Source organism: Eretmochelys imbricata, chromosome 23, assembly GCF_965152235.1.
Source record: "Eretmochelys imbricata isolate rEreImb1 chromosome 23, rEreImb1.hap1, whole genome shotgun sequence".
Lineage (NCBI taxonomy): Eukaryota > Metazoa > Chordata > Testudines > Cheloniidae > Eretmochelys > Eretmochelys imbricata.
The window spans coordinates 2,215,789-2,240,230 of NC_135594.1; the positions used below are offsets into that span (position 1 = coordinate 2,215,789).

The following is a 24,442-nucleotide window of genomic DNA, read 5'->3' on the forward strand; positions in this document are numbered from 1 at the left end:
GATCCTAGCTCTGCAGACTGCTCTGCTGGGGCATGGCCCTGCCTTTTCCACATCCCTTTTTCAACATCCAGCTCCCAAGAGTGCAGGAGGGACCTGAGAAGGGAGCGGGGTGGGGAATGTGTTGCTCAGCCCTTTGTGGCTACGAGGGGTTACTGACAAGCTGTTTCCAAGACAATGAATGCTTTTAGATGTCAAAACTGTGAATTTTCTGCTTCCTGGAATCTCAGCAGCTGAAATGAGCACCTAATTAAAAAATGTATAAAATGTATATGTTTAAGGTGGATTTATTTACAGTGGGTGAAAACAACCAGCACAAATATATATTCTGGTTGCACTTAAGTGTATATCAACATGCATTTTAAAACCTATGGCAGTGACTTTCAGATCCTAGGTCCACCCACTCAGGCTTGTGGGTTTCACGCTGCAGCACTAAAAACAGCTGTGTAGACACTCAGGCTCGGGCTGGAGCCCAGGCTCCGATGCATGAGGCGGGTGGGGAAGTTCAGGGCATGAAGCTGTTTTTAGTGCATGTATTAATCAGTGGGTAACTCCAGCTGCTCATTTAAGAAGAGGATTTAAAAGCAGCCTGTGTGGAGGGCCACATGGTTTTGGAAACAGATCTAAACTGGAACAATGGCTCAGAACGCTCCACTTGCTTGAATGTTATGGGCATGCGATGTCAACTATAGGGCATGATGGGACTGCTGAATTTAAACACCGTGGAGCTCCACACCAAGCCCAAATGTCTACACAGCTGTGTTTAGTGTCACAGCGCAAGCCCGAGTCTGTAGACCTGGGCTCCGAGACTTGCTGCTGACGGTTTTAAAATGCAGTGGAGACAAACTCCAAGAGCTCAAGTCATGGACCATAGCCCCATAAATGCTGCACACCTTTCAGGGTTTGGCTAACCACTGAAAATGCCAATAGAGCTGGGTGGGAAATTACTTTTTTCCCCTGCAAAAAAATTTCAATTAAAGCAATTTTGGTTTTAAGTATTTCAGGGTTATGTTGAAAAAACAGTATTTTTCCCAGTTAAAACCTGAAAATTTGATGAAAACACCCCTCACCCCACCCAAAGTTGTTTGACCAAAAAGCCCCCATTTGATGGAAGTTTCCTTCAGTTCCAGGTGCCAAATCTGATGGCACTTGCGGAGACAAAAAGCACACCCTTATTCCACACAGTTTGCTGAACAGCCATGAGACGGTAATGGCTTTCAAACCCTGCTGGAAATGCAGAAAGGTGCAGCAGAGGCCAGCAAATCAAGGGTTGCAGAGAGGCCCTTTCTGTTGGTATGTCTAGAATCCTGCAGTATGTCCAGCCATGCCAAGATGTAACGAAGCAATAAGCTACAACCATAGTACAATGGGATATCTCCATACCCTGGGATGGGGCAGGGTGGGCAGATGGGAAAAGCAAGCCAACAGGACCTCAAAAAACATTTAAGCTGGGGGCTTCTAGAGGAGTCCAAATTCCATGAAAATTAACTGGGAGTTGGGAGCCTAACCTGAGGCTCTTTTGAACCCCAGCCTTCAAGCCCAAGCCTCCAGACCTTACTATGGTTATTAATGTATCAATTCTTTTCTGTTCACAACTTTCCAAGGCCAAGACCCTGTTTAATAAGTACTAGGGTTAGAAATGATCCGGCTTGATTCTCCATTGACCTGGCATCTGGTGCAGTCATTTCACACTCACTTCGCACTGGTGTAAGATGACCGCACAAGGTGGAGATGTAAGCCCCATTTAGTGACTAGTCTCATTCTTGCTGCTGCGGGAGCCAGATTTGTAACACACCATGAGAACTACAAGATTGTGAGAAACCCAAATATTGCTATGCCCAGGAACTAATTTATAATCCAACCTGGTTACAAAAATGGACCCTCATCTTACAACCAGACTTATACAAGCACACTCATACACCCATGTGAAGCCACACTGCCCCAGTGAAAACCGCGAAGCCCAAAGAGAAACCAAGAATATGCTTGCGAGGATCCGACTGGGGTCATAGTTCCAAACTGTGAGGCAGAATATCCCTCAACCGTATTTCCTCAGACAGAAACGTTGGGTCATGTTTGTAACCAGCTGAGTTGTGATCAGGTACCTACATGTACTTATAAGATATAAAAGCTTAACTTGCTTATGGTGGTTTGCAAAAGGGAAAAACATCAGACTGTCTTGCTAAGCAAAAGCACTACAAATAAAGGCTACGGTAATACAAATAATAATAAACAAGCCATCTAAAGTCAAGAGCTCATTTGCATATTTCAAAACTGTATTCTAAAGGTCTTTGGAAAGAAACACAAAACAATTCATATACAGTATTTAAAAAGAAGAGCAATTTAATTTACACAGAAGTACTAAATGTACATAATTCTTTAAAAAAATTGTTATACACAATAAATACAGTACAAAATTATTTTATAGTACTATATTTTGTTTCGAACTGTGATAGCGTTCACTGGTACCAGCGGGGCAAGAAAGAAAAGGGGGTTGTTTTACTTGGTTAAGGGGTGGGGAATTTTCCCTCTCCTTTTATGCAAGTGTTACTTTATTTCAGGAGGTTTGGGGGGAGGAAATGAACAGTCAGGGATGACAGATTTACTTTTTGCCATGATTTTTTTTTGCATTTCCTCTTCCTCTTAATTCTACATCAGAGACAAGCTGACGTGGATAGGGGGCAGCTGAGAGTAAAAACTCGTTAGCTGTCCCCCTGCAAAACTGTGTAAATTAAAATGTGCAGAAAAGGGGTGAAAAGAACCCCACTCCTTGCTGCGAAAAGAAAAAGGTATGGTCACTTCAAGTTCATTTCAAAATACTGGGAAGTTACAAATTTTTTTTTCGCGTATACTTCCCCGTAACAGTGAGAAAGCCAATGCGCATCAGCCTTTGTTCAAAAGGGGAGTCTCTGGTTTTAAAGTTATCCATCTTGCAGAAAAAGGAAAAAAAATAATGCTCTAATGATCCCAAGCCACACTTTCTTTTAGATTAAAGAAAAGTAGAGACTAAACAAAAACCAAACAATTTAATACACATTTTTTTATATATATATATGTATATATAAAAAAGAAAACGCCAAATATTTTAGGCTGGGAATTGTCATTTCTTATTGCTGCCTAACCAATCCTCTCATCACAGAAAATGAAGGGTTAAGAGGGGCCACTGAGCGCTTTGACCTCTAGTGTTTGCAAGCCAATCCAAAAGGGGGTTCTCTCCTTGGATTTTTTATCTTCCTGCTCTGTGCCACAGAGCAGTGTTCAAACGCAAAAATAAAATCTCAGTAATAATAATAAAAATAAAAAAATCAATCACCTTCCGGTTGCTTGTCTTTTAACAAGCCCAGGCTACTGTGATAAAACAGGAGACCTCCCTTCTTAAGTACAACCAGTGTTTCAGAATGTATCAAAGGCAGTTCACAAGCAACAAACCTTGAAAAGTTTGATTGAGAAGGCTTCCCAAATGGAGGAATTAAAATACACCTGGTACAAAGGCAAAATTCATCAGGCAGTTTTGTGAACTGCTACACAGCATGAAGCGAATGGAAAAGCAACACTGCTAATTTTTTTTTTTAATAAAATATTATTAGAAAAACTTGTGGGCACAGAGGTACAGACCTGATACAGAACTATCCAAAAACCTACATCAGTGGTGGATGGTCCAATGTTAAAACACTCTTGTCAGAGAAAAAAAGTAGACCGTAACTTTTTATTTTTCATTTTTGGTTAAATTATGCCCCCTAAAAAACTGTCTTCATTAAACTGCAAATTTTCCTTAAGACACAAACTTTTTTCTACTTCACAAGACACGTAAAGGGTTAAAGAAGAAGAAATTGATGTTGAAGAATAGTTTGGTTGAGCAGTCACTGTCCAAAACTTTCTACTTTCTCCAGCAGTCTTTTAATTATCGTTTGGGGGTGTAAAGAATGGTGATGTCTTTTCCTATATTGCTGTTTTCCAACAAGGACAATACCTCAGGGGACATGGGGACATTCAATTATGTGCATAAAGGAGCTGGAAGTGAATAGGATGGTAACAAGCACTAAAGTTGGACTTCAGTGTTTCTGTCACAGGTAAAAAGCGATTAGCTAATAAAAGGTGTGCAAGTGACACTAAGGCCAGGTGGTAAAGAGAGAGCCTGCATGTGACGTTCCATTCCCAGCTATTCATCTCCCATTGGACTAGAACATGTGTGTCAATTCTGTACTTTCACAGCTGGAAGGACCTGATTGCATAAGCTTTTCTATTCTCTTTGTTGAGTGCATTCACAGCTATGAGCGTTAAATGCACTCTGAAATATGCTGGTTTATAAAATGTCTTGAGTATTTTTGACCTAATGAGCATGTACTGAGTTGGCAGGGAGGTGGCAGAGGCAAGAATGATTGTGCAAAATGAACACTAACTATAAGAATTGAAAACAAGGAACAAAAGGGGGATTTGGGTATGTTCAAAACTCCTCAAGAGCGAGTGCACACATTTCTTAAGGAGGTTTGTGTTCACATAAGGGATCCAATTACTTACTGCTTCAAGCCACCAGTCCTCCTGCCACAACAATTCCTCTTCCCCACTGCTTTTAAGCCAAACTCATTCTTGGAAAATACTTGCTTCCATCCACTGAATTGCAATAGCTGCCTCTGGAGTTCCAAATGAATTACTTTCCCCTTTTTATATTTCTTGGTGTGGAGTAATGAGGGGCATAGAAATACTTTTAAGGCCTCTTTTTAGTAAGAAATGAGGAGGAGAGGAAGAGAGGAAAGTAACAGGGTCCAGATTTTCAAAAGCCCTCAGCATCCAGAACAGTGGGACCTGCTGGGTGTTGAGGATTTTTGAAAATCAAATTATTTCATTTAGATGCCTAAATGTGAGCCATCTTGAACATCTATTCGCAGAAGGAGAAAAAGAAAAGTTGCTGACTTTCTATATTTCTAGTTGAGTCTCTTGGGCTATAATGCAAGAGTAGGCTGTTGAATTTTAAATGGAGTTTGCAGATTTTAGGACAATGTTAACCACCAAAAATTGGTCCAGAAAGGAAAAGATACCGTGATGATTTACAAACATTCACATATCCTCAATGACTGAGTTTGAAGTCTGTTTGTAATGAGCGTATGAGACTATGTAGGAATTTGAATGCAGTTATGGCTAATTCCCAGGCCCCAGAAATTAGATTTATGATTTCTTCTTGGAAAGAAAGGGAAGCAGCAAAAGAAAAAATAATAAAAGATTTATAGTTAGTGGATGAATGCAGTTCATCTGGCTTCCTATCAAGAGCTCAAGCAGCTAAGCTCCAGCACAACTTGCTGGGCCTAACTTGTTCTGTTGGTAAAACACTGGGACATTAGCCAAGGGGGTAGCCTGTGTTTAATCTGCAGCCTGACCATGTGTTTCTTTTTTCACATGCAGAAAGCAGGAAAAATAACATGGATTTGGAAATATATAAAGCAGCTACTTATTAGGTAACTCCCAGAACGAGGCCAAACAGTTCGGTCTCTTAAAGCATACATTCAGGAGACGAACTGGAGCCTCTAAAATATGTAAGAGGGTATTGCGTGTGTGGAAAAGGATTGAGGCCTACTTTTTAAAAATAAGTAATGATAATTAAAAAAAAAGAGATGACAGAAGAAAGGTTAGGGGAATTTCTGGCAACCGTAAGAGTCACAGTGCAACCAATTTTAGTAGTGGCCAAAAAGAGGTTTAACAATATGTTTGGCCAATGTTGACAGTGTCAAACAGTAAATCTGCTCCAGCCCAGTCAGGAATCTACAACACAACCTTTTAAAATATTATCTTTCCCCCTTAACAATACAGGTTTAACAAAGCATGGGCCCATGCACCCTGGCAGCCCTGCCATGTTAAAAAACTGATTAACCTTGTAATGCCAGAATAGACAGGGCTAAAGATCCAGAACTTGCAGCCTGAAAGAACCCACTGATGCAGCAGGTCAATGAGATTCACAACAGGTGACTAATGCCAGCGCACACAATGCAGGGGTCTCCTGTGATAGAGCGAGAGTATCCTGAGGCTGACTCACCACTCTGTGCACTTGGTACTGTAAATCGAATGAATCAAGTACCAGGTGGTTAACCGATCAACAAGGGGATTCAGTTGTCTGCTGATGATGGTTCAGAGAGAGACAGGACGGAAGGTTGGAAGGAAGGGCAAAGGAGCTCAGGATTTCAGAGTGGTGAGATCTCTCTCTCCCTGTGCCTTGGTAGTAGATAAAGACTTGAAGAAAAGCTTATGTTGTGGCGATCAAACACTTGTATAGTACACTGTAAATAAAGCACATGATGGCCAACCTCCCCAGGAGCGTGTGAGGATTGTTTGCAGCAAGGAATCCAAGGAACCCCGAACTGTGACACTCCCTCACTTGGCTCCTCAGGTTACATATTATACTATGACCCTGGACAGGCACTGACTGGGTGCTCAGCTGCTCTGACTCACGGGGCACGAGCTGTGCACATTGATGGCTGGCGGAGGAATGTTACATAGGTGTGAGCCTAAAGATTTGGAGGAATCTGGGCCCGGGATAATCTTAATCCCCCGCCCCCGTTTGTGGAAGCAGCCTTTATGTTCACAAAATATCTCCCCAACAACACCGCTAGAGACATATGTGCACTTGCAGGCTCACAGTTCTAACGCCTCCAGAGTCGGCAAACTTTCAAGGAGGCCAGTCCCTCTTCCAGTGAAGTCAATGGGAGTTTTACCATTGATTTCAATGGAACCACAATTTGGCCCTAGGAAGGAATTCATTGGGATATACTGAACCCCAGCATACAATACATGAGAGACCAAAATGTGGAGGGACTGGTGTGGTGCTTGTGCCTTTTAAGATTCAAACCCTGCTGTGGGGATTGCTGTGAAAAGAAAACACTAAACTTCCATAGAATAAAGGAGGTGATGGCCCCTTATGGCTAATCATCACACAATGCTAACAGGCTTCCTTCTACAGGAGTCTGATAGCAGCTGCAATTCAGGGCATTCATTACGGGTGTGGGCTGCGGATGGTAAAACTGTAAATCAGTTTAAGGAAAAAAAATAAGCAGAAAAACTTCCAAATTCAAATGGCTCTAACTGATAACAATGATGATTTTTTCACCTCTTCTGTTCACTAACTCTCTACTTCATCATCCAAAAGGATGGTAACGTCAACAGGCAGGTACCTGGCTCCACGTTCACAAAGATATGTTTGCCCTCCTTTCCCACCCTCCCTCAGGGACAATTTTGCAAATTCCATAGGTCTGGTAACAGGAGAGACTTTGATATCAGAATAGTGTACATCTGTGCTAATGTTACAATCTTTTAAGTTTGATTTTTCACTCAGTGAGATCTCTCTCTCTCTCTCTTATATATGCACACCACACAGAAAATTCTATATTATCTCATGAACTACTCTGGGTTTTGCAGGTTACCTGTCAAGCCATATGGTGGGAGGTGTGTGTATATAAGAGCAAAGGACACAGATAAGTGCCACTTCTGTGCTACCTCCATAGTTACAATTTTTTAGTAAGCCTGCCAGACAAGGTAGCAGCTGACACCTGTTTTCCTCTGAATGCCCTGCTCCTGAATGCCCTGCTCTGAAGATGTTCTCTAAAGGGAATTTCAGCACTGAAGGCAAAAAGGAGGATCTGTTTTAAAAAAAAAATACAATCGGTGAGATAACTATTAAGAGGATTGAAACCCATTAATTTATAGAACTCAGTGCATAGAAGAAACTGAAGAAAGAAATACTGTAAAGGATCAAAAATACTAAAAGGTGCTAGAAAACAGGCTCACACTTTCACTTGGGATGGGGAATCCCTCAGTGGCTGTAATAACACTTAAAACTGCAGAGTGCTGTATCAACCCAGTTGTGAGCAATGTATTTTAGGGGAGCCTGAGATTCTCACCCAGTTGATTTTTATTGTGTATTTATTTTAACTTCCTGTTCATTTATTGTTACCCTCCTGATATTTCACCACTTCTTAATCCCCACTTTGGGCAGCTAAGAGCACTGGGAGTGGAGTGAAAATTACCTTATCCAGGCTTCCACCTTTGATCATTATCTGTCTTGCCTACTGATGGAAAAGGAGATGTTCTTATGCAGAGTGACACCCCTTTACACACGTACACTCCAGACCAGCAAGAGGAGATGCACTCCCTCACAAATCCAATTCTCCCATCCTGGATTGAACTGTGGGATCCCATCTAAAGCAGCAGAGGCCTGCCAACATGAGAGACTCCAAGCAGGTAGTGTGCTGATACTGCAATCCATTTGTATGGTACATACCATGCCTATGGTGTGGTAATGAATGATGTCAATAAGCTGTTGAAGGAAACAGGACTAATGGCACATCACAAATACTTGATGGCACTGATGCAAAGCCCTAACTCCTACTACCACCAATAAAAAATGGAGGTAAAATCAGTGAAAAAGCTCTAATGGGATGAATGCCACACTTACAGGTTACAGCATCTACATACACACATAAGTTATGGTTACATACACACCCAAGTGGGGGAACAGTGAAAAGAAACCATGTATTTCCACTGTCACAACACATTTGGGTAAAGAAATAATAAGGCATGAGTGGGAAAAATAGATCCTCCTCAGGGTTTCTGGTATTAGTCAATGTAAATTTTTTGAAGGGTTTATGTCTGTTATTTGTAGTGAAATAAATGTGATGTAGCACAGCTCACATTTCCTGGCACTCTCTGTATCACAGTCTTCTTAACCATTATCCATGTGTTGGCCTGGTGTGAGACTGACCATGAGTATGATGATAAGCCCGCATCAGAGAACAGGAAGACTGAACTGGAATGACAGAGCCCTCGCGCACTGAAACAAATGTGATAACACGCCCTGATGTTAATTGCAGCAGGCAGCATTTAACTGACAAATCTAGGGTTAGAGAGAAAAGTGGCAGCAGTAGTGTACGTGTAAATTCTACAGAGACTGTGGCTGGAATCCTTAGCCCCATGCAGGTGTTAGAACTCGAATCTTGACAAAGCCACTGGAAGTTTGTCAGCAAAAGGTCTGGTATCTGATCGACCACAGCATCCACCTGCTCATATAAATTTAATAGGGCTTCTAAACCGCCCTGTATGCCTCTGAGTTTGAGAGCGAGAGCCAGAATGGGAAGAACTAAAGGAAAAGTAAAATCAGGAACTGATCAAAAACAAACACACAGGGGGACAAGTGGGCCTGGTGACATAGTAAAAGTGTTTAGCACTGCTATGAAGAGGATGATTTGGGTTTGTCACTCAGTCTAATACTCTCACATCCCGGACTGCCTGGGGCTAGTAATGCTGCTAACATGGAGAGGAAGGAGTACCTTGTATCATTCAACAGTCTCCTCTTCTAACTGATTAGGAGGAGGCATTGATAGGCCCCTAAGGGAGCCCCATCCAGTCCTCCTTAGGAGGTCGATGGTCATGACACAGAGTCTCAAGAGTACAAACTATAAAAACAGCCCCATCCCTTATGCTTTAATAAGGAAACAGGGGACCCGTATGGGAAAGCAATAAGATGAAGGTAACAGATAATGGAAGAAGAGTATAAGAAAACATTTAAACAACGACAAATGATGAAAAGCAGAAATGTAAAACATGTAAACATTCATTTGGCATTTTTGCTTTCTGCCTTTGCCTACTTCCAAGCAGAACACTGCAACAGGATGCCTTGGCCCCAGCCTGTTCTCTTATCAGCACACCCCCTGCCTTGGAATGCTGCAGGGAAATGCCAGGCCAGCTTCGCTCCTAACACAGCTTGAATACACTTTGCCTGGTTGCTACCAAAATATCAGGTTGCCATGGAGTACAACATAAAGCAATGTAACCACCCCCCTCAGAGTAAATGACTGCATGATATTCCTCTCTTCCCCCATCTCCCCTGTGCTGCTCCTGCTAGTCCTACCCACAGCTACTCCCAGGGGAATTGTTTCTCTTCAAGTTTAGGAGTAAAACATATAGATTTGTAAACTTTCTTTCTTTTTAATGATTAGTGTTTGCATCTCCTTTCTTGACTATTTTTTTGCCTTTTGTTGACCAATGAGAGGTTCCACAAGCCCATGCTCGATTCTTGAAATAACTTAAAAATGAACAATAAATTTTGCCCCTGTGGAAATTCCTGCAGAGTACCCTTTTGCCTCACACTGGCTTGACTTGCAATCTGTTCAAAGTTTAAGATGGGGTGGGAGGAGGGGAAACTGATCAATCAGATATTCAAATTAGAAATTTGTTACAGAACCTAAATTACACAGCCAGCACTACCTATGGGCCCCATCAATCCCCTCCCACCCGCCTGGTTGCTTCTCACTTGCCGTTATAGGGTGCATTTGATGAGACGAGTGTATTGTAAATCCAGCCTCAGCTTGTACTTTACAACATCCAAAACCCATCATATAAACACTTGGAGGAAGCATCATTAGGACACCCTCTTCCCCCACTCCTGCTGGTGCCAGGCCCGAGCCATCGGGTCTCTGGGTAGGCAGCACCACTGACACCCATGGTGCTCGAGCATTTCAACCAGCAAGAGCTTCTTCTTCGGTCCTTGCTTTCTTTTCAGTTTCTGCTCTGTTTGGTTTTCTGTTATCTGTTCAACGTCCTTGCTCCAAGGCCGCCATTGTGATTAGGGGCAAGGTAAGTGTCTGTACGATGGACAGGCGAAGAGAAAGGGGAGGAAGAGGAGTTGTAAGAGGAGGAGGGTGTCCGGACGTTCTGACCCCCAGTCTGAGGTTGCTGCAGGTTGAGAATGCTGTCAATGGCACTCTGTAGGTGCTCATTAAGGGAGTCATCCTGGGGGCTGTCGCTGGAGAAGCTGGCATTATCCACATCAAAGGACTCCGACTTCCTGCGCTTGGCTGGAGGCAAGGGAACCTCCCAGGTGAGCTCCGAGCCAGAGCTGTGGTCAGGGGGCTCCGTTTTTATCATTCCGTGATAAAACTCATCCTCTACTTCTGCAAGTTCCTTCATAAGGCCACTGGTAGAGTCATCGGTCTTCGGAGGGGCAGGGCTGTCTTGCATCACCAGAGAACGGGCATCGCTTCTGTTGAAAAACAGAAGCTTGGAGCTCTCCTCCGGCTTGCTCTTCTCTGCCACCACCACAGTTGGGGTTTCATGGGTTTTGAGAGAGGTGATCACGCCTTTGGAGCCATCCTCCTGCTTGATCACAAGGGTGCTGGGAATCGTATCGACCTTTGGGATGCCTCCCTTCGGACAGGCATCAGTGGCTTTATCTGCTATAAAAGCATCCACGTTCTCTCTGTAAGTCTTACGAAGCGGAAGCCTGCAGTAGGTCACAATGGGCTTTTTCTCCACAGGCGCTGAGGTTACATGGTCAATAGTCCCGTTCATTTGCCCAGCAGCGGTGGTAGTGGTGGTGGTGGCAGCTGAAGAGTGCTGGTCAGCTGTCTTGATGACTGTGCACACCGGAGGCGGCTGGTGAACTGGGTCCAAGGCAGTGTTGTGCACCACCTTGCTGAGACCAGCCTCCTGCTTGATCTTCAGCTTAAGCCCGATCCGGCTCCGCGCCTCGTAAGTTTTGATTGGGGGCTTGCTCCTTGAGGGTAGGGCATCCTCATCTCCATCCAAAGAAGGCGAAGCTTTTGCCCATGTGACAGAAGGGGAGCCGCCGCTGTGCTTGATAACCAATTTGGTGGGGTGGATCTGGGTGGCTGTCTGCACTGGAGGCACCTTTAGGTTCTCAGAAGCTGGGGTGAGACTGGATACAGAGGCTAGAGCCAGAGAGGAAGTGAGGCTCTGTGAGCGAGAAGATGATGAAACATACTCATCTGCAACAAAAACACAATGTCACAGTCCAGCCAAAGCAGCACACTGAGATAACATGATAACAATGATAAAAATGATAACAATAAGTGTGTGTGTCAACCATAAAACTAATAACAATTCCTGACTTTCCCTAGCATCTAACAATTGCCCTAATTAATTAACTCATCCTAAAAAATCCCATAGTCCATCAGGGAAGTTTTATCCCTATTTTACAGCAAATCACCACCAGAGCTGAGATTAGAAACCCTGAAATCCTGACTTATACTCCCTTTCTTCAATCACTAGGTAGTCTCTCCTTCAGGAGAAAGGAGCATTTTGGCATCTCAGCAATTCCTTACTTTTGTAAACAAAATTAAATAAAATAATTTTTACAATCAACACTTACCCTGTTCCAGCTGGGATTTATTTTCTGTTCTGTAATTTTACCCCCTTGCTAGCTGCTTCTTCTGTTTCTCAGCCCCTCTTCTCTTTCTCTTAGCTAATTTTCTCTCTTTCTGCCTCCTATATGGCTTAGTCCCTTACTGGCTCAGCCTTCCCCATGTGCTTTCACTGAACACACAAGTAGAGGAACACAATTATTCAAAAAGCCACCTGTGTTCCTTTGATCATGAGTGCCCAGCAGGAACCATTTCAGAGCCCTGGTAATTTGGCTGTTCATGTTACAGACACCACTGCCTAGTTGCTCTTTCTTCTCTAGGCTGCACAGATTTTCTCCTTGTTCCAAGGCTCTTTCCAGCTTTTTCAAGTTGAGCCAAGCAAATATATATTACTGTGAAAAGATGCCATAAATTTACACAAGCCCATTAGTAGAAAGGCACCCAAAATTAGGGCACTTGAGACCTGTAAGCATTTATCAGGAGCCTACAGGCTGCACCTAATTTGTATAAAATGGAGAAGACGGCAGCCACTGACTTCTTTGATACAGTGGGACAGATGGAGGCGCCTACAGAACCCAACACACACTGCTCAATCTTGCTCTGAGCAGCCTTCCACTCAGATCATACAGAAGTGTTGTAAAATGGGACTTGCAGTCTCTGCAGACTGACCCCTCTGTATTCAGATGAAGTTGGCTGAGAGCTGGCACGGAACAGCTCACTGGTTTACAAGTTTTCCACTCCTGCCTTAGTAACTTAAAAAGGTAGGAAAATACTTTGTCTAGTTTCTAAAAGGGAGAGGTGGGAGGAGCAGCATATGAATAAGTGAGGTGCACGGATAGAAATAATGTCTCCCCAACCTGGTTTCTCCTTTGCTAGCTGTTTATCAAGAGCCAACATGGTCTTTTCTTCCTGAATAAACATTCGATCGATCATCACCATCTCTGCAGAAGGGCTGACTCTCTGCAGACCAAAAATGAAAAAAACAGGTGAGAGGTGGAGGAAAAGAAAGGCACAGTAACCACAGTACAGAAATTAGGGACCCAATCCTAACCTACAAGCCTCTCCAGCTTCTGCTTTAGGGAACCAAGCACTAACACAATGGTGAATTACCTTGACATGTCACTGAATAGTGCTTGTTCTCATAGAGCTGGCACAAGTCTTACCCATACACTGGAAAGCACTTTTCCTCACTTAGACATTTGGGAAGGGCTTTTGGGTAGTGGTTTATAGTATGGAATCTCTGCCTCTCTTACAGCACACATAAGGAGCCACAATTTTAATATAAACTTGTAATATAAGTTAATGTGTCATATTTCTGGGGTGACCAAGCGTTCCTGTCCCCATTAAAAAAAAAAAGTTCCAGGCTTGCTGGAAAATTACCCCTCGTTAATCATAGGACTGGAAGGGACCTACGTAAGTTAATGTTTTATTTTACTTTTAAATTGAAATGTCCTGTTTCAATTTAAAAGTAAAATAAAACATTACTTTACATAGTTGTGATGCGTTCCTCCCAAAGGTAAAAGCCTTTTCCCCAGTCTCCCCTACTTACAGCTTGATCCTATTCTCACTGAAACCAAGTGAAAAGCTCCCACTGACTTCAACAGTGCAGGACTGAGCCCTTATACTTCAGCATAGTCATATTTTGTAAGTGAAACTGCAATTTAAAAACTCTCATTACAAATGCATAGGATAGATTAGAGCAGACCAATACCCATGCTGACCATTATACCATTGAGCATAGTAGCGCATAAAGGCCAATCTTACCCGAGACTCCTCTAAGAGCAGCAGGCGGTATTTGTTCAACATAGCTTGTGTGCGTTTCAGCAGTTGGGTGGACACTGTTTCAAACTCTTCATCTACTAAAAGAAGAGGTAAAGAAAGAAGGCTATTTGTTTTTTTGTATACAGGCATTGCTGAGGCTATCTCGTTAGGTCTGAAAGGAAAGTCTCCATTCACTGAAAGACATTTTATACGACAAGGTAACTGCAGAAACAGGACTAACGTTCTATATCAACATTAGTGTTACTAGAGGACTCAGCAGCAGCAATTGTGATTGCTCCTTCAGGTGCTTTCCACGTCGGCTTAGGCTTCTTCCTAAAGTATGTGGCTAGTTTTAATTGTTCACATGATCATGTGATTGGTCCCATAGCTTAGAGGGGCAAGGAACTATTGAGACAACAGATATTTTTCTCTATGTAACATCAAGTGGTTTTAAACTATCTCTACACATTCAGGATTTGCCTGCTGTTACTGCAGCTCATTGCCAGACCAGGAGCTGGCTGTATGTCTGGATTGCAGTACAGCGCCAGGCAGTGAATCAACTCGACATTTGGAGTAGAAGAGTGCTTCAGCAGACAGTTTTGAGGAACACAAGAATTGCCAGACTGGATCAGACCAAAGGCCCATCTAGCTCAATATACTGTCTCCGACAGTGGGCAATACCAGATGCTTCAGTGGAAGTGACACAAAACACTCTAAAAGGACAACTATGGACTAACTTACCCATAGGGAAATTTCTTCCTAATCTCCTCCCTCCCCCAGTCAGTCAGTGGCTGGCTTATGCCCTGAAGCAGAAGAGGTTATGTCCATATAATATATTTTGTATCCTGTCTAATGTAACCATGGATGTTCTCATTATTCATATACATGGATAAATCCTTTGACTCCTGCTAAGCTTTTGGCCTCCATCATATCTTGTGGTAATGATTTTCATAGGTTAATTATGCGTAGCACATAAATATATGTTATCAGTTTCCAATGTACTGCCTTTCAATTTAATAAAATGCTCCCCTTATTCTTCTGTTATAGGAGGATAAATAAGAGCACCTGATTCACATTCTCTACACTGTTCATTATTTTACTGATATTTAAAAAGAAAGAAAGAAAAAGAAAATTACAGCCTGCAGACAATGGATATAAAAATGCTTTTTCCTGAATTTTAACATTAGGGAAAGTGATCCTTCCTGCTTCAAATGCACATTATAATCAACAGGTTGATCATTTTTCTTAGTGGAAATAAATAAAGAATGACACTTCTCACAAAGCACTATGCAGTATTGTCGTGGCTGTACTGGTACCAGGACATTAGAGAAGCAAGGTGGGCGAGGTAATACTCCTTGCAAAGAGAAGAATGATACCACTACATGGGAAGAAGAGGTTGACCTCCCTGCACAAACTGGTAATGTGGAAAACTTCATAAGGCACATATACCACACAGATAAAGTGAGTGAGTTTAAAATTGTTACTTAATATTTGTAATAAACTTTGAAAGCGTACAGCACTCTGTATTAAAACTACTCGTCGTTTTCTCTTATACAATGCCTGGATGCTCAAGGGGTCTTTTACAAACTATGCACGGCACTCCTAAAATTAGTTTGGGGGAAGTTCTATGGTCTGTGTTATACAGGTCAGACTGGAGGAGCACAAGGGTCCTTTCTGGCCTTGGAAGCCATGAAATCCTGCCACTTCTGGGGTGGAAGATGGTGAACAACAAAGCAGCAACAGGGGAAAGAGAAATTTTGACCAAGGATACAAGGGTAAACTCCAATTCTTATGAAAAACCCTAAGGAATCATTAGTGGCCTTAATAAGCAGACAAGGACTCTTTTTTTAATGTCTCATCCAAAAGCTCCACACACAGAAGCCTGTGATGGAACTCAGTTTATCTAGCTTTGAAAGATTAAAGGGCTGAGACACTGCCAGATTTCAAACATGTGGTTCCAGGAAGTTTATTCAGGTTTTGCGGATTTTATCTTTTTTCTGGAGTGGAAGCAGAGCAGCTTACTTCTTTTTTTTCACGGCTGGACAAATCCATTTTTCCCCGTGACCCACCAACCGTGATCTCTCTTTTGCCAACATCAGAAGAAGAGGCCTCAGTTTACTTCCTGAGGGTTAGGCCCACCTCCATTCTGTTGCTTAGCTAAGCCCTGCTAAGTTTAAAACACTTTTCTATAGTTCTAGGACTACTAGTTATCATCCTTCATTGTATACACAGCTGAACTTACCCTTTCTGTAGTCGTGGGTAGAGGGAAGCATCCCCTGGTAGACATGATAGGGTAGAAGCCTTTGTAAGGCATCTTCAAATGATCGGAATGAAGTTTTATAGTCAGGGTGCAACACTGCTCCCTGATGTTTATGTAACTGTTCCAAGAAACTAAAAAAACAACAACAAAGGACAAGTCATACAGTTGTACAAAGTGTATGGAAATCACAGACTCAAAAGCAAAGATAGCTATAAAAGCATTATGCTGAGTGGTTGAAATTCTAATTGCTCCTCCTTCCAGTATATATAGGCTGTTTGCAGTGACTGAAGCATGATATACAGAGGTGCTCTATGGCTTACCTTCGCTGTCTGCAGAAAATGAGTTTTATGTGTGTGAACATGAAATACACATGTGCACACACAAGGAACACACCCACACACAATATTACTGATCACTGCTAATACTGTATGTAGTTTTATGGTTGCCAAAGGGCACTCATAACTGAATTATATAGCATCTTGTGAGATTTCTGGGCAGCAGCAAGAGGATCATAGAACAGGTGAAAGGTTCTTTTGATACATGGAATGTGACTCAGACATCCTATAACTCAATTATAAAAGTGCCCCCTGGGAGCCTTCAAATTATATTACTACACAGTTTTACTAATTAAGGAAAATGTAATTTATCTTCAAGTTAAATAGTCTCATCCTCCTGACACTAACAATAAAGTTGGTTGAGCTAAAATGGGCAGTGATGGAATGTGGTCTGATGTGCATGTGTGAAGTACTATGTGCAGACATGGATATAAACGAAAGCAGCGTAATACATAGCTGGCTATGTTATAGGTGCATGTGTGTGTGTGTGTATGCACATGCTAAACACACTAACACAAAAGGAGAATGAGTGCAATCAGAGAGAAAGAAGACTGATTGACCATACAGAAAAAGAACCACAGCAAAATTCTGGAAGAATTATTCTCTTCAGTGTGAAATGTACATTCGACCAGTGTCACCCATGGGGCCCTCTGGAGAGGCACCGAAGGGCATGCTATGTTACCAAGAATTGCCATGCCATGATAAAGTATCATGCTTCCTCCCCAATAGAGTGGATTAAGATGCACAACACTGCATGACTCCAAAGCTAACACAGATGCAGAATATTCTATTAAACTTTAACCTTACTATGCATGTGATGTTACTGTTACCCTTACACTGCTTTCTTTAACTTCTTAGCCTCCAACACACGCTCTCTGGCAAACACTTACCAAGCTTCTTTGCTGGGCTGTAGTGTAGGAGTTTTTTTCAGACTTCCAAGCTTACTATCATACTGGTAAGAAAAAAAAATGCATATGAAAGGAATGAGTAATCAATAGATTAGTTCTACTCTGCAGAGAATGATGAACTAACAGAGGAACCATCCAGCTCACATTAGAGAGAACTCTTTCTGTTCAGTAAATTAGTACAAGGAAGTTGGAGAATAAAATGGGATTGTAGGCTGGAGGAAATCAGTTAGATGATTTTGGAGATTCTGGACAAAGTGCAGAAAAAAAGGGATAATTCTTGCTGACGATTCTAACAAAAACAGCTTTGCTCACTTTAAACATGGCAGCTTTCAGGTAGCAGAAAACATACCGCTTCCTTTTGCAATTCCTCACTGACAGAATAGTAAAAAATAAAATAAAATTGAGCTATTATTTGAAGGAAATAAACATCTGTGTGAACTCACCTGCTGCTGGGATGGGACTGGGACTGAGGGCATGAGTTGTGATAATCCTTTCCCAACTACTTGGATCTGCAAGGGACCTTTTCCAAGATTCAGGCCAGAGATGGAGCTAATCACTCCAGGCTTGGCCTGCAGAAGAAACAAAGGATCTGTTTTATTTGGGATCCCAATATGAATGTAATGACTACAAATTGATTACCAAAACACACAGCAAGAAACTACTCGCCAAGAGGATGTCAGTCATCAGTGAAATGACTTAGGATGGAATTCCTTAGTGTTGATATGCAAACATCTATGAATAAATCTTTTTTGATGCGTAATTATTTTAACTTGCACTTCTAGAATGTACATCCCAACAGTATTTGCATGCCATTAAATAAATTGGGAAGCACATTAATTCCCTCAAGGAAGAGGAACAAAGCTCTCTTCCCCAGTGGTCTAATTAATATTAATAGGGATAATTATTTGTTTTCTTTTTGTTTAAGAATTCATAGTACTTATAAAATCAAATAATTATATGCCAAAGTCAAATGGTCTCTGAAACTTAATTCCTTCTTCCCGCACAAAAAGAACAAACCTGGAGTGAAACTCACTAAGTTTTATTCATCCTTGAAATGGACAAACTACTGTGAAGAAGCATTAAAAATGAAGCTCTCACCTGAACTGGCTGCTGTACGGCAAGAGGTGTTCCTGGTTTCCCTGGCACTGTAGTCACTTTCCCCCCAGAAACAGCTGTGGAGCCACTGGAAAATGTTTTACTCTCTGCAGGAACTGGAGCAGCTATACCTAGGAAATATAAGCAGATTTTAAAATGAAATCCAAGTTTAAACAACAATAGCAACATGTCTTGGATTCCTGCAGCATATTCCACCTTGAAGAATCTTTATAGACGATCTAGAGGTATTGGGTTTCAGAGTAGCAGCCCTGTTAGTCTGTATCCGCAAAAAGAAAAGGAGTACTTGTGGTTAGTCTCTAAGGTGCCACAAGTACTCCTTTTTTTAGAGGTATTGGGAAAATTTTCAAAGGCATCTAAATGACTTACGTGCTTTTGAAAATTTTGCCCACTACTTCAGCTATCACTGAAATGCAACCACCTCTGCCAGCTGTTTAACAGCACACAGCAACACTCCACAACAGGGCAGCAACTGAAGTGAAAAAGACCACCACCTAATTCAATTGAATACTAATGCAGGGGATTGTAGGGAAGCAGAATGCAATTATCAGGACACCAGGGCTAACCACCTCTACTCTTGAGACATGCACCAGGGGATCTTAACAACTACAAGTGGGAAAAATCTTAGTTTTATACCCATGCAAAAATCATTACTGCCAGCAGAGCAGAGAGTGACTGAAAATCAAAATACCACCACACCATAAATATGTATTTTTTTTCCTTTCTTTTTTAACAAATGAAAATATGTGGACTTTTTTTCAATACCTCAGATTAGTTTGTTCAGTGTACCATGGGCATAACATTAAAAACTTTATTGATTTCCCGTTTGTGAAAATGCATGGAAGCAGCTGACAGGTGCCTAAAATAACTGATAGGCACAGTGTATCCATCTAAATAAGTAAACATGGGGTGGAGAGGGGGGCGCAGGAGAGAAATACAGAGCACCTGTAGTCTAAAATTCATCCCTGTATAGCGGACGAGCATAAGGCCTGCACATGATTTAAGTCCCACTTAAACCTTTAAACTAGGGTTTAAATGAGAATTAAGTGCTGCACTGACCCTAAACTAGCCTTTAGCATGGAGTGAATTTCACCCATAGGTCTCAAAGAGCTTTACACAAGAAGGTAAATATAATTATTCCTGTTTTTCAGATGGAGAACTGGTGGCTGAAAGAGGTGAGTGTCTTGGCCAAGGCAACACAGAAGGTGAGTCGCGGAACTGGTATTAAGGGTGTCGTGACTCTCCAACCAGGGCCCATATCTGCTCCACCATGTTGGCCCCCGATCAGCTGAGTCACTTCAGATTGAGAATGCTCTGCGAATGAGAGCAGCATTTGGCAATTGGACTTCAATGAAATTTGAGGGCGCTCAGCAGCTTACAGAATCAGGCCCCTAGAGAGAAAGATGATGAACTTTCGAACATCATTCTTGGAATAACTTTTCTTACCGTATATGCATTTTGAAGTGTGGAGGGGAAAAAATGGGGAGAAAGAGGAAGCTGAAAGTGCAACAGAAATGTAACAGAATTTCCCCTTCCCCTCTCTGAGCACGCACGAGGCATGGCTTTAGCGGCTTACACGTTGATGTTGTTTTGTTTTGATCAACACCGATGTCTGCTGCAGCAGTGCTGCGAGCTATGCCGGCTGCCCTCCTCCAATACCACCACCTCCTCCCACTCCCTCCTTGTACTTGGCCCTTCCCAAGAACAGGAGCCACCTCACTCGAACCTGCAGTAGAAGGCTGGACTGCAGCGGGGACAGATGGGTGGCTGTGGACTGGTGCTTGCGTTGCTGTCACTGCTACTGACTGTCCTTGGCTGCTAACCAGGACAGATGAAGGCTGACTGCTGAAGTGGCTCAGAGCTGATGACACCTGGCTGGTGGAAGTCTGGTGTTTCGTTTGCAGGATAATCCCCTGGGGCACCTGGGTTGGATAAATGACAGAGGCTGAAAAGATGTCCTAGCACCATCTTTTGGCACATTTCATCCTTTTACCTTCCTTTTTAATCTGCTATGTACCGTAAAGATTTCTACCCAGCAGCAAAACATGGGAAGAAAGGGACCCTCCCTTGCTCTCATGTTTCCAACACAGTCCACTGGCTTCCACCCTATAGCCCCAGGATCTCACAGAGTTAGGCGGTGAATGTAAAGGAAACAAAAAATGTCTTTGCTTTGCAGTGGGAATCTCCGGGTCTGTCAGCAACAAGAATTTAAAATCCCATGAACATGCCCTGTGTGCTTGAAATACAGCAGACTTGATCCCAGACTAAGTCCTTTCAAGGGAAATTTATTTCTAATATGCAGTTTTTTAAAAAATTGAGTTTGGCTCCCCTTTCCCCTGCAGATAAAGTGACAGTAAAGACAATATTTGGAATGTGGATTGTAAAGAATTTGTCTGATGCTGTCTTAGACATAAGGCCTGAGCCAACTCTCACTGAAGTTAATGGGAATCAACCGATTAACATGAATGGGAATGGATTGGGACCTACAACTCCAGGGCTCAAAGTTCGAAGTACTAATACTTAGGCTTGGTCTACACTATAGTTAGGTCAACATAAGGCAGCTTACAATGACCTAATTATGTCAATGTCTACACTACAATGGTGCTTCCGCTGATGTAAGTGGCCCACTACAGTGACTACACCCCAAAGGGGCGGACAGCTGGAGCCCTTTCCCCACCCCAGCCCTAACAGTCTGAGCTGTCAGTGGGGCGCAGGCTCACAGCTGTGAGTCCCCCACACCTTTCCCCACCTCCTGGTGAGGGATTGCGGGGGGTGGGGAGGCAGCTGGGCTCAGGTTCTCCTCTCCCTCACCCCAATCCCTCACTGGGGGGGTTCTAGCTGTGAGCCCCACATAGAGCGGACAGCCTGAGCCAAAAAGTGAAATAATAGCAGCTGAGAAACTGACGAGATAGTCAGTTTCATTGCTGGTAGCCTCCCCCTGTGAAATCTAGCCCTGCACTGTCAGCCCCAGGGCAGGAGGGTGGGGGCGCTCACAGCTGTGAGACTGCTGGGCCGACAGCTCGGGTTGTCCAGGTGGGGGCCCCAGCTGTGAGCCAGCGCTCGTCTAACAGCGGGGGGAGGAAGCTGTGAGCCCCCTGCCTACAGATGAGGCGGTCAGCCCCAGAGCTGCCAGGCTCCAGCTGTCGAGTGTCCCACAGTGCCCCACTTCAGTCAGTGGAAGTGCTCCTGGGAGGACACGCACCACAGACAGAAGGAGCAAGTGTGGACATGAACCACTGCTTTAATTACTGCGGTAGCTGTACTTTGACTTAAGGTGACTTAATTTTGTAGTGCAGGCAAGCCCTCAGACTCCCTGGAAACAGGCAGAGACCCCAGCAGGGTTGAATTATTGCTCTGTCTGCTCTGCGTGGATAGGAAAGATCCCAAGGGGTACTTTTTCACAGGAGCATGTGTTTGCTTTTCTCTCTTTGTCCAAAAATTTCTCTTCCTGTTTTGGTTCTTGAGTAATTCATGTTGCTAAAGAACTTGGAAGAGGACAAACCCTGTAAATCCTAAATCCTAAATAATTGTTTATTTTATGTACTATTTACATAGTAGTTGGTAGCAAAGATACACTCAGGGCTTGTCTACATAAACAATTAGTTTGTGGTAAGCTGGGGTGTCAATCTATCTTGCATCAGTTTGCTGCGGTGCTAACGTACCTTAAGAGTTAGTTAATTCACTTTAATCTAGTCCTCTTTGAAATGGGATTATCAAAGTGAACTAAAATTGTTAATGCACAGCAGCAGGGTCCACATGGACAGGTTGTCCGCAGCAGGCTAGCATAGGGTACAGTCACACCCCAGCTTGCTGCAAACTAAAAGTTTATCTAGACAAGCCCTTAAACAGCTCCAAAACTATTCTACATTGTTATTGTTTCCTAAAGGTTGACAATGTCCCCATGATACTAAGGTCAAGATAATTCCTTCCCAAAGTACTATTTTAAAAACAAACAAAACAAGATATAACCCTGGTAGTCCAGATGATAGTTTTTTAAGGTGGTGACTTTTGCGATTTGCATATCTGTCCAGAAGAAGCTAGGCTGAAAATCTCTAATTTCTAATCCCTCTAACCTATCCATTTTCCTTGATATATGGGGGTGTATTTTTAATTTCTATAGAATTATATTTCTACAGACCCAGGCCAAGTTTAATTTACCCTCTTTGATGGCAATTATTTACCTGCTGGAACCTGTCCAATAGCTGCTTCTGCTGAGGAGCAGGATTTGGAATTGCAGAGAGCGTCTGGAATTGATTTGGGACCATCTGAAAACTTCTCTGTTGTTCTGGCGTTAGGTGAAGGGTCTGGGTTGGGACTGGCGGTTTGATTTGGCTCTGGGAAGGGAACTGGAAGTGTGGAGAATGCGTATGCTGAGACTCGGTTGGAGCCTGGATCTGGGACTGCAGCCGTGCCTGCACCTGGGTCTCAGGCGGGGACTGGATCTGAGTGGCAAGCTGAACTTGTAGCTGCACATGTGGAAGTGTTGCCAGCTGAGGCTGCCCTTCGGCCTGAGACTGTGGTGGCTGGAACTGTACCTGAGGCTGCGATGGGGGTCGTAAGGGGTGCTGGGTAGGACCGTGGGGGGATGATGTGATTTGATTCTGTATCACGTACAAGTTCTGCATTTGCGTCTGAGGGGTGCAGGACCGGGAGAGGGGTTCAGAAGGAGGCCTGGACAAAGTTTGTGGCTGGGAGGGAGGCCTTGAGTGAGGCCGGGAGGGTGGTCGGGAAAGTGGCTGTGGCTGTGATGGAGGACGGGACTGGTGGGGGGACTGCATCTGTGAGAGGTGTGCAGGCTGGAGCTGGGGACTCTCCCCCATTGGAGGATGAGGTAGCGAATGGGACGGGGAGGCTCCAGGGAGCTTCTGTTGCCCTGCGGGTAACTGAAACAAAGAATGAAACAGGAAATAAGTTAGTTAGGGCTGATGTGTCTTATCACAATCTTCGCATGTTCTTCAGGCATTTTAGGGTATGTCCACACAGCAGAAGCTCTACGAAGGACTAGCGTACCTGAGCTAGCTTGGATCCAGCTAGCGCGGGCAGTGACGAGTGCACAGTGCAGGCTCCAGCGCGAGGAGTACAAATCCAGTACAGACCCTGGGTACGTAGTCAGCTCGCAAGCTGCACTCTCTTCACTACTACTGTCACCTGTGCTATCTGGATTCAAGCCAAACCAGGTAGGCTTGCCTGTGCAGACATACCCTTAGACTGTACTGCAATGCAAACCACTCTTGAAACATAAAAAGCCTGGGGCTCCCAAAATGCTTTTAAGTCCAGAAAGCCCACTGAACTCAAGTCACTCTGTGAAGGGGTTTACAGAGGCATTGCCTATGGCAAAAAGAGCTTGAGGAACTGAGCTCTTTCTACCACTCTCCTCCTCCGGTTTATTCCAGAGAAGTGTTTCTTTGAGCTAACCAGAGCATACGTAGAGTGAGATTTCAGGGGCACAGTTTCCAGCTCTCATACCTTCCACCAGAGATGCTTGTGGGCATAGTACTATCATCTGTAGATTTATTGCACTGGCTAGTCTGCTTAGAAGCTACCTCCAAAAATGTTTTAAAATCAGTAAAAGAAACAACTTGGGAATAAAACTTGAAAGGCATCTTCTATGGGTGTTCCTTAAGCTTCTGAAAACAGCTCCAAGTCTCAGCCAGTGTAGCCAACCTTTCCCTAGAAAGCCTTACTGCAGGGGTAGAGTGTTTGTACCAGTGTGTGAGAATATAAATAAAGCCCAGCCCTTTTGCCACACAACTGTGACACCATGAAAAAGGGGAGGGAGAGGGCGTCCAGCTTTATTTTGAAAATGTATTTAAGTTCCTTCCCTAGAGCCCCTGTCCTCGTATGAGCCCCCCGTGGGGCACAAGAACCTCCTTGGTTTTATTTACACTCCTCTGTATTGCACCAGCTTAGCTCCTTCCTATGCTCTCTTTG

The 24,442-nt window shown here is 43.3% G+C and overlaps 1 protein-coding gene across 2 annotated transcripts in view; it reads right to left on the reverse strand.

The window, feature by feature from the left end:
• Positions 1-2,287: 2,287 nt before the first annotated feature.
• Positions 2,288-24,442, reverse strand: part of BICRA (BRD4 interacting chromatin remodeling complex associated protein) — a 47,256-nt gene continuing 25,101 nt past the window's right edge. The window contains exons 7-15 of one of the 2 annotated variants that reach the window (XM_077840081.1): positions 22,693-23,394; positions 20,238-20,433; positions 18,497-18,624; positions 17,842-17,967; positions 17,381-17,442; positions 16,138-16,286; positions 13,899-13,990; positions 12,992-13,094; positions 2,288-11,759 (exon numbers count right to left, since the gene is read on the reverse strand). In XM_077840081.1, coding sequence (XP_077696207.1) covers positions 10,558-11,759; positions 12,992-13,094; positions 13,899-13,990; positions 16,138-16,286; positions 17,381-17,442; positions 17,842-17,967; positions 18,497-18,624; positions 20,238-20,433; positions 22,693-23,394 — 2,760 coding nt within the window. In that variant the 3' untranslated portion in view covers positions 2,288-10,557. Of the gene's footprint in view, positions 11,760-12,991; positions 13,095-13,898; positions 13,994-16,137; positions 16,287-17,380; positions 17,443-17,841; positions 17,968-18,496; positions 18,625-20,237; positions 20,434-22,692; positions 23,395-24,442 lie in introns of both variants that reach the window. The other variant, XM_077840080.1, reaches the window with a different exon arrangement.